Here is a 10,912-nt window from a genome sequence, read left to right as displayed (position 1 = left end):
TAGATTGTTTTGCAGGGTTGGAATAACATAAATATACATAATTCTATTCTTAAAATTTGATAACATTTCTTGGAAATATAGTGCTTATTTATACAAAAATTTAGGTACAAATTAGAGCATATAAGATTCTTAAAAATAGTTTTAATGGTTGTCTTTATTTCTCTCCCCTAGAAATATATAACTTAGGAAGAAAAAAAATGCTTGACAAGATAACAAAGAGAGGTATTGTTGTTTTGGATCCTATACACATTATCAAATACAAAAAGAAAATTCCACAAACCTCAAAATTTATACAGATTATCTTGATAATCTCTGATACAAAAAAGAAATTAAAACCTCAATTTATCTAAAGATAATCTCTGATAAGGAGGTGATGAAATACAAAACAAAGAAAATCAAATAGAAGTGATAATCTCTGATAAAAAAAGAAATTAAAACCTCAATTTATCTAAAGATAATCTCTCTGATAAGGAGGTGATGAAATACAAAACAAAGAAAATCAAATAGAAGTGGCGGCCGCAGGTTCACCTCTGTCTTCATGGTTGGCAGCGGCTCTTTCGATCGGATTTGGCGGCGGACCATCACGTGGGATTTCTTTTAAAATAAAGAGAGAGGGCCTACATCTGGACCACTCAAGATTGGCTTTCTCATATTTTCTTTCTTGTAGGAATTTCTTGCAAAGTTCCAAGTGTTGTAAAATAATGTCTGCATGACCTTGTTCAAGCGTTTTTCAAAATTCAAATACTGAATTGTTAACTACGGTCACAGGTCCTCTATGAGGAAAATGATACTTTATAAAGTTATCTATTACTATTTTATAAAATTATTATTAAATAAAATGGATATTGTAATTAAAAATTATTTTTATTATTACTAATTATTTTTGTTTTTAACTTTTTTATTAATACTTATTTTTATTATTAGTAGTAATATCATTATATAAATTTACTTTACTATTAATATTATAAATATATAATTTAAATTTTATTTAAATATTTTATTGTATAAACTTATATTACTTTCAATTTTTATTATATAAATTCATTTCTTACTATTACTATTCTTATATACAATTATGTTTTTATTATTATTTTTAAATTTATTTTATTTTTATTAATCTTGTTATTATTATATAAATTTATTTTTTAATTTAATATTTTATTATTATATTATATAATAATATAATCATATATATATATATATATATTGGGTTCTTTTTCTTTATCCATTTTTGTTTTTCAATTTTATATTTTAAATAAAAGTTTTTTTAAATTTAAATATTTATTTTTTCAATTTTATTACTTAAGTGACTATTTCTTTAAATTTTTTGTTTCAATTTAACTGTTTTAAATAATTATTTTTTAAATTTTATTACTTAAGCAACTCCCCAAGTATATCTAGCACATGAGGTCTCTAAAGAGAATTATGATACACAAATAAAAAGTGGCACTTTTTTCGATAGAAATTGTGCATCCAACACAAGATGCAACAAGTAGGTGTGTGTGACATACTCTCATTGTTGGTTCTCACAATAATTGTTATATAGATCTCTCAACCAACTATGTCTAACTTGGGATCCACGAAAATACCTCAACTCAAATGTAGTCCTCCCGTAATCCACGCCCAATAAGTCCATGTGAGTTTGTGTGTGTCTATATATCTATATATATATATATACAACTACTTTATTAACTTGGCCCTGTTACAACTTGAATGTAACATGATCAGCATAGCTCGTCAATAATGATGTATCATGTCGACATCCAAGAAATCCAACTATTTCATGTTCTTGTTGAATAACATCCTCGTGCTACTTAACAACATTTTGTTGCTCTTCAATAACATCCTCCTACTACTCATCAAGATAATATGAGGTAGTGATGCAACATCTCCAAATTAATTAGGATGACATTTTCCTACAAGCAGATGTCGTAATTTTCCTTCTACCTCCACTTTGTGGAGAACTCTAACCTCAAGACATAGAAACACCTTGTGTTCTAGTCATTTTTATAACAAACAAATTAAAAAAAAAAAAAAGAGATTAAAAGCAATACAAATAACAAATAACTATATTTAAAGAAAATAAATAAAGAAAACAACAACGTTCTATTAACAATCCTAATAAACATAGAGCATAAAAGGTCTAATTACTTTAACTTCCTAACCAACAAAATCATGCGTATAGATACACAAATTCTCAATGAAAGGGAATTTAGTTGTTTTACCTTTGTGGTCGAGAAAGACCAAATAAAACTTGGAGCCAGATAATGCCATATAGTGCAACTCCTATTCTTTGATGACCATTGTTGAAGAGGTTGTTGAAATTTTTTATGGACATGATTGCTCCAACTGTGGCAAGCAGCACAACAATCATCTACTGAATAGAAATTCAAAAGTATATATATCATGTTAAAAAGGAAAATGGCATCAGTGAAAGAAATACTTTAGACATAAAAGGTTATTTAATAAAATGTCTTTCTCGTCCTCAAAGTATCCACATATGTCTTTTTTCAATAAACTAGGAGGTAATCACCAATGCATAATCTCATTAGCTACTAACAAGCTTTAGGGTAAAATATGAACTAAAATTCGGAATCTAACAGTAAATCAATGCTACAACTAACCTTATAAAACGGAAAACGTTTCTTTAACAACAATATTTTGCCAACTTTTTGACAACGTCACGTGGCATTGTTTCATTGGTTGGTTTTAAAAGGCTTTTCTAAAAAGGTGGAATTTGTTCAGAAGGGCAATTTTGGAATGAATTTGGATAGAAACTCCTTTTAGCAGTTTATTTTTTCAGATTCACTTGCAGTTTGGTTTTCTCAACTCTCTCTCCACCATTGAAGCATCCATCTCTCTCCACCGTTTGGGTTCTCTTTGTTCCTCGCTTTTCTTCACTCTTTGTCCACCATTGAAATGTTGTTTCTCTCTCCCCTTTGAGTTTGAGTTCGACTTTTCTTACTTTGTTTCTTGGGTCATTTGCATTAATACAGTATGATTCAACAATCAAACAAAAGATCTAACTCCCCTTACCTCTTGAAGACTTCCTTGCAAACCTTGAATCAATCTCTGCACTGTGTTCCTCCTCTGCCGTTCCAGTCCTCTGCTACAGTGTCCAGCTCTCCCTCTCTTCTTCTTTCCTCCTTCAAGAATCCTTAAAATGAAGAAGTGAATCTCCTTTTGTGTGTTGCTGGACGAACCTTAGCCATCTCCTTTGCTTCCTCGGTGCCATGCCCACTTAAGAAGGTGATGAAGGTGGTCTCATGGTGGTTGGAGCACTTCATAGTGGAACAATAATGCTTCTGGTGGCTGGAGTCAAAGTGGAGAGACCCACCACTCACCAGCCGTCCACACCACTTGAAGCCCCTCCTCCACCACTTCAAGCGTGCAACCGCCCACCTTCCCCATCTCCTTTTCTTAAAAATATAAGGAACGTGCGGTTCCTTACAATAACAATCATCAGATATCCAACTTCAATTTCCAAACATACAACTTCACCGGTTTCTACGCTATTTTTGTAATATGAAACTAATTAAGAGGTAAAAACAAGCAATTGATAATAAAAAAAGGGTAGAAAAATCGTGCTCAGGCATCTTGAAATTCCTATGGGTTTGGAAGGGTGTCACATCCCACACACATTGGCCAATTGGGTAGATAGAAAGAGCATCCAAGGTATCTTTGCGTCGTAGGTTTGTTTACTGCTCCTGCTCAGGCATCTTTATATTCCTTGGTAGATGGAAAGGGTATCCGAAGCATATGTAGTTAAGCCATACCCTAGTAAATAAATCGTGAGTATCTTGCTCAAATGTCAGAGCAAGCACCATTTCACCAAGCATTTGCAAGTATATTCCAGTGTTACCCCTCTGCTTATCAACAATAAATACAATGAAAACATACCATGCTTAAGAAATGAACAAACAAAAATGCAAACAAAATATATATTAAGCATTACTATTTGCACAAATGCCGATATTTTGGAGATCAAACTAATTAAGAATAACTTATCTGCATCCACACCAATTGTAGGAGACATACAATTGTCATCACAAAAAGGATCTCACTCTGATCCCTGAAGGACAGAGATCAAAGTTGCTTGCACAACTTCATGAACATTAGAGGTAAAAAAAAGTTTAAAAAGAATATACTGAATCATCACTTTATTAAATGACAATACAAATCTCTTGTTAATAACCAGAATAATTGTCTCAGGCCAAATAGTAGGAAGATATACACAAACACCAATGAAAATGATTGAGGTGGCACTGGGAACTAGTTATTGAGTCCCGTTCAGAAGGTATAGAGGAATTAAATTAATTATTTAGGGGAAGTTTGCTAAATGAGAGAGGTGGGTTTTGATTATTCTCTTCTTCATCTAAAGCAGAGGGCATTGCAGTATAGGTGTATTCTCTGCAGGAGCTGTGCTCCAGAAAAGTAAAGCCGCCCCTTTTACACTTATGTTTTTTCCTTCGTCTGTGATTCGTTTATGTTTTGAAGCTTACACTGACAGAACACAATAGAATCCCTTTACCCTCAGTCCTCAATCTTGGGTCCCTAAGTCCTAACTTCCTACCATCTCCCCTCGAATACCAAAAGATCAAAACTACTAAGTTGTCACACAGAACAAAATGCAAGCGCATCCCAGAAGGAACAGTAGTAGAGTGGCCACTCCAACATTACCTGGATAACCAATGAATATGATGGAGGCATCTGAAGCTTTAGGTTTCCTTTAATAAAAGTGTAGTGAACCTGTAAAGAAAACAAGATAACTAGTAAAGAAAAAGAAGGGTAAGCCATATAAATCTTGAATAACCTACATATCACATGTTGAACTATACGCAGAAGAACCTTAACAGCTCGAAACGGAATCAACTACTCCTATGTCAAACATAGGAAAATGTCCTAAAGGGAATAACAAACAATTAAAAATTATGCATCACCTTTTTTTCACAAAAACTACACACCCCTCCCGGAAAAATCCCAATCCCACATAAAACAGGTACAATAAAATTTAATTAACACAAAACATAATATCCAAATGAAAAATCTCCTGAACTAACCTTAGGAGTAATCAATTTCAGAAAAGTGCCCAAACATGACACATATATAATAAAATTTTAAATTAAATTTATAGGGAAAAAGATCCCATAGAAGACCCATTTTAAATTGTGAATAGGCAACAGCTCACTCGTATATTGCTAAAGTAAAGCCAAAAAAATGAATAACTTACCTGATGTCTTTCTTTCCACTGGTTAAAAAAGTTACTTCCTATGAGTTCAAATATGTGATCTCGCATTTCATCATTTGTCACAAGCAAACACCTAAGTTTTACTGCGGCAAAGAGCCAATACCTGCAACCCAAAAGATTAATATATAAGTAAATGGGTTATTAAACTTAACATATTGAAACTAAATTTTAAAAATACATATGAATCAGTGCCAAACAGAAAATAAAAATGTTATAACATATTCATGAAAAACACAACAAAGAATTTTGACTAAATTAACTATTAAATATTTGAACCTCCAAAAGTTAAAATCGTTTACATTTTAGTACTTAAAAAGTTTAGCTTTCATTTAGACCTTCTCGGTTATTCAAGTCTACGTCCACTTTGGTTTTACCAAGAGCTTCAGCTGTCTAATGCAGAAACATATCATATACGGGACATCGAATGTGAATTAAGTCCCACACAAGATTATACATATTGCATAGATAACATGATAAATTCAAGTTTTAAATAAAGAGTCAAACAGAACAAGAAACGATATGGTTGTCCAAAGATTAACAGTGAAAAGAAAATGCAATGTTTAGGACATTTATTTGGAAATTTACCAATCAGCATTGGACCCATTAGGAGTTGTATACAGTGCACCATTATTCATCCACTCCTCCACCAGTTTCCTGCTGGAAGGATTTTCCATTAGCCCTCTTAGGCGCTTATTGTGCAGCACAACGAGCGGCCATTTATTCCCACTCTGATTGTAAAGTTCTTTTACAACACAATCAAGCTGCACTATTACAAAATCAACAAAACAAACACAATTAGCTGCAAAAGCAATCAAGCAAAATTATCAGGCAAGAGCAATAAACATACATAACTTGTTCAGACAGTAAAATCAAAGGAACTCTATAACTTAGGAATACAACCTGAGAAATGCTAAATCCACCATCAGCAAAATTTTGTTTGTAGAGCCCAACATTTGCTCCATCCACTATAGCTTCATAAGAGTCATGCTTTTCAAGCCAGGCCTGTAAGGGATCAACCAGAAGTATCAAAACCAAGCTATTATAGCTAGACTAACAATATCAAGAGTAAATAATGGATGCAGCAATATTGCGAAGGGTTTGTATACGAAAGTAATCCAATCACAAATTGTCATGCATATTAAGTTTGTTGACTTTAACAATAACACCCCTAAAAAGTCATACCTATCAAGATTCCTGATTGATACCTACCTAGCACAGAAACTAAACTCTAACAATAATATATCATCATTCATGTCATTTAAAATTGTGTTGCATTGCAATGAATGGAGATATCAACAACACCTGAAATTCACTAAAATTGGCCTTGACCTCTCGTTCCAAGGCCAAGCCAGCAACAGACCCTGCAAACTTCTCCGTCTCCGAATCATCAATATCAACGCAAACCAATTGCTCCCCACAACAACAACAATGTCCATCGGCACCAACACTCGTTCTGTTGACGGCCCAATCCCCTTTACCAATCCATCCCTGACCATGCCACCCTCCCCCATTCCGCAAAACCCCCTCTTTGACCTGCCCCACATCAAATTCCACCTCACCAACCTCAGAGGCCTTGGCACCACAAAACCACTCCTCAACAACCACCGTAGTGGACTCACTAAGACACCTCACACAGCTTCTAAGCTTATGCAAATACTCATACACCTTGTCCACTCTACCACTTCGCGCACTCACCTTCAAAAGCGCGGCGAGTTCCGCCTCCTCCAAACTCACCCCAACGCCATTCATGTGCTCCTCCACCTCGTAGGCCTTATCCGCGTCTAGCATTTCACAGAAACAGAACAACGCAGGATCGTAGGTTCGCAGCCTCGGGGTAGCGTTGTTGTACTTGCCCATGCCCTTCACCAACTCGAAGGCATAATCGGCGTCACCCTTGGCCGCAGCGAGGCGCGCAACGGCAGTGACGGAGGCCTCATTGGGAACGACGCCGAGAGAGGACATGTGGCGGAAGGCGCGGAAACCGTAATCGAGTGCGGTGGTTTTGAGCAAGTCGTCGGCGACGGAGTTGGAGCAGAGGTAGAGGAGGGCATTGAAGTGGTGTTGGTTGAGGCGCGTATTGTTCAAAATGGCGTCGTCATAGAGGGATATGGCGCCTCGCAGGTCCTTAGCCTTGGAACATGAGTTGAGCTCAAATTGGAACTTTGCCTCAGGATTTTGACTGGTTTTCTTCTTCTTCTTTGGATTCTCCATCGAAGCGCACTGAGAAATTGGTCCAAGGATTAACAGTTGCAGGGTTTAGTTTAAAACCCTAGATGGCGGTTTTTTCTTGGGTTCGTTCGTTCCAAAGAGATGGCAGTTACTCACGATCGGACCCTTAACCCATGGGCTTGTCTTTGGTCCGTAAGAAAAACTACAACTCCTTGGAAATGAAATATTGGACATTTTTTCTCACAAGCTATTGCTTCTTGCAGTCACATAATTACTAACTATACCCATACTAATTAAAAAATGGCACAAACACAGTTGATTATTGTTCTGTACCACAGGGATGCCAAATAAACATTGTACAATAAATATGTTTCGTTTGAATTTGTTCCTTTGATGAGAAATCTTTATATTGACTAAGTATGGATATGGGACTGATTTTTGCAGATATATACAGGGATGTTAGGGATGTGGATATATATGGACATACCATTCCCTCTATATTTCTATACTCGTTTTAATACTTATTTTCGTTTTCATTTTCATTCCGATTTAAATTACTAAAATATTCATAATTTTTTAAGTAATATAATAACATATATAAATATATATATATATATATATATATATATATATATATATATATATAATTCTTAGTTTTTAATATTATAACTTCTGTTTTTTAGCTACATACTTTTTTCTCTTTTTTTTTAATTATTTGGCTTATCATGAAATTAATCACATTCCAAATATGCTTTTATCTTATTAAAAAGCGTTGTGTAGTTATGCTCAAATAATAAATGTTAATTAAATATTTATTTTGTCTTGTATTTGAATATTATTACTGTTTTTTATACTTTTTTTTACATGAGAATGTTATACTCATTCACTAGGTAATATAATTTTTTTTATTTTATTTTACGTTCTTATTCTTAATTTTTGTTTCATTTCAAGAATTGGTTTTTTACTAAAACAATGTTCATAATCTTTCCACCATTGGACTATTTGATATTTTAAAAGTTTTCTTATATCTTTAAGATATTTTTCATCTTATCGTATAATTAATTATAAATTTGTTTTCTTTTTGTGGGATTAACTTGTTTTTATAACACACATGTGATTATTTTTATTTTTGTTTAAATACTTGCACAACATTCATATATTCATACAATCTCAAGACAAATCATGAATCATACACAATTGCTTTTTATCAATTCAACACATACAACTTATCATGTAATCTAATGCACACCAAATAACAAATTTAAAATCTTCCTATTATATGTATGAAAAACAAATTAGTTTTTCTTACTTGTTAGAAACTCCAACGAACTCTAGACAACCTTATTTTGCTCCTGAGCTCAAAGAGATCAAACAACAACATGTACATGCCACAAAAACATTATCAGGGTATACTATTAGAACTATTGATCAGTAGAAAACCTAAGAGAAAACTCAACCCATACAAGCAAGGGAAACCTCACATGCATTGAAGAACGTGAACTAAAAAACTGATAAAAAAACTGACTTACTTTATTTGAGAAATTGATCGGATAAAATTGAAGATATCACCACAAGGATCACATAGGCGGTTTCCGATCTTCAAACAAATGAAGAGGGTGCAAGAACCCTTAGAGAGAATACAGAAGACTCTAGAAAAGTAGTTTCTAGAGAGATGATGTGTTTTAAAATAATGAAACTCGTTTATAACTATTCATTTTTATATTAAAACCTTTTAATATTAAAATAATAGAGTCTCATTATTTTTAATTCACTATCATTTTTAAAATATCATTTTCTAAGTCTTCACGTTAAAATACCATTTTGTAGATCTTCACACTTTTGATTTAACAAATCATCTAAAATTGATTCCTAATTTGATTATAGAACAATTTAATCACTTATTTCAAATTTTAAAATTCAATTTAGTAACCATAATGTTTAAATTATTGGTCAGACATAGCTCTCTACTTAGATTTTACTTGGTTATTTTATCATGAAAGTAAAATATTTAAGTTGTCAATATGTTTTTCACTCAAAATGGATACTTTGATAAGAAGAATCTCCGTGTACTTTATGGCATACACCATTTTCTTTCTATCATATGGAAAGAGAAACAAATTCAAAGATGATTTTGAATGAGTATATAATAAAAAATTATTATCATATTAAACTCTACATGGTACATATAAAAGGAGGAATATACTAAACCTTGATCCATCAGTCAGATGCTCAAGTGCTGTACATTGTATCTTCCCAGTTCCTTCAACATTATTCTCCACGAAGTTTCTCTTGCATTAATTTTGTCTCTTTTGCAAGTCAATGGGTCTTCTTTATTAATTTCTACCTGTATCCACCTATCTTGGTTTTTTATCTTTTCTTCATACATTATGACTAAGTCTAAAACAAAAATAAAGAAAATCATTGAACCATCTTACAACAATATAAACAACAATATATGACATAATTTCTGTGTAGTGTGGCTATAAACTTAATTTAAGTGGTGTTATTCATATTACTTTTCTTACTATATCGATATGTTAGGGTTTAGAACAACTAACTTATCTTACCTTGTTAAACCAACGAAAAGTTTCTTCAACTAGTCAATTTCTTAGAACAAGAAATTTTTAACTATACTAATGCTGATTGGTATTTTAACCAGAGAAGGGCTCAAATTAGCTCTTGCATCCTTCGATCTACGTATTTTTTCTTTTAATAAAATCGAAACAAAGTCTTAATAATTTAAGTCTAAAAATATATTTTTCAAGTATTAAAAAACTAATCTGTTATTTAATGGAAGTTTTCTGTTTTTTTTTAATTGATGAAGATTTTTATTCTCTATAAATTAATTTGTAGGAGTTTTTTAAATCTTTATGTTTAGAATCACTACAATCAATTTTCAGAGACTTTTAATATTAAATTTATATTGCGAAAGTTTTTTTTCTCTTTTATTAATGATTATTATTTGATAGAGGTTTGAAATATTTTTTATTTATAATTACTCATCTATATTTATAATTTCTTAATTTAATAAAATATGTTTTTTATAATAAAAAACAAAATATATAAATTTGTAAAATACATAAATTAAAATTAATTTTATTGATGATTTAAGATAAAGTATATTCAATAACAATTATAATGTAAATATAAAGAAAAACACTGATGGAAAAAGAAATATTTAAGAGACAAATCTTATTGTGATTAACATCACCTTCAAACTCTTTAAAATGTGTTATCCAATCTAAGAATTCAACTTCATCCATGACATGATCAACTTCATCCATGTTAACATTGTATTTCACATGATTAATCACCTTCACCAAAATAATGTTATCTTCCCTGTTGGGCTTGGTTGAACACAATCTTATGACATTCTTCACCACCACCACCTGTCCACAACATAAATCAGTTAAGGTTTGATCAACAAGCAACAAAACAAAAAACATAACAAGAAGCATAATAATGAGCCTGAAGCTCAAAATAGGAAGTAAAAGT

General features: G+C 32.3%; 1 protein-coding gene across 6 annotated transcripts; it reads right to left on the bottom strand.

Annotated features, from left to right (window-relative positions):
• Positions 1 to 270: 270 nt before the first annotated feature.
• LOC148200167 (proteinaceous RNase P 2-like) lies at positions 271 to 7,566 on the bottom strand. Of its 6 annotated transcripts, none has more exons than XM_088113445.1 (7): positions 6,578 to 7,566; positions 6,149 to 6,250; positions 5,834 to 6,009; positions 5,231 to 5,351; positions 4,681 to 4,749; positions 2,226 to 2,374; positions 271 to 714 (listed from the first exon to the last, which is right to left on the bottom strand). In XM_088113445.1, the coding sequence occupies exons 1-7, from the start codon at positions 7,457 to 7,459 to the stop codon at positions 648 to 650; spliced, it is 1,566 nt and encodes a 521-aa protein (XP_087969571.1). In that variant the 5' UTR covers positions 7,460 to 7,566; the 3' UTR covers positions 271 to 647. The 6 variants fall into 6 exon arrangements, 4 of the variants coding, with proteins under 4 accessions (XP_087969571.1, XP_087969569.1, XP_087969570.1 ...); XM_088113443.1 differs by having other exon boundaries at positions 6,551 to 7,562; XM_088113444.1 differs by having other exon boundaries at positions 271 to 705; positions 6,551 to 7,562.
• Between the last annotated feature and the right edge of the window lie 3,346 nt (positions 7,567 to 10,912).

The sequence above is a fragment of the Vigna umbellata genome, chromosome 4 (genome assembly GCF_029865625.1).
Source record: "Vigna umbellata cultivar VRB3 chromosome 4, Vumbellata_1.0, whole genome shotgun sequence".
In the NCBI taxonomy this organism is placed as follows: domain Eukaryota; kingdom Viridiplantae; phylum Streptophyta; class Magnoliopsida; order Fabales; family Fabaceae; genus Vigna; species Vigna umbellata.
This window is presented reverse-complemented; position numbering and strand designations above follow the sequence as displayed.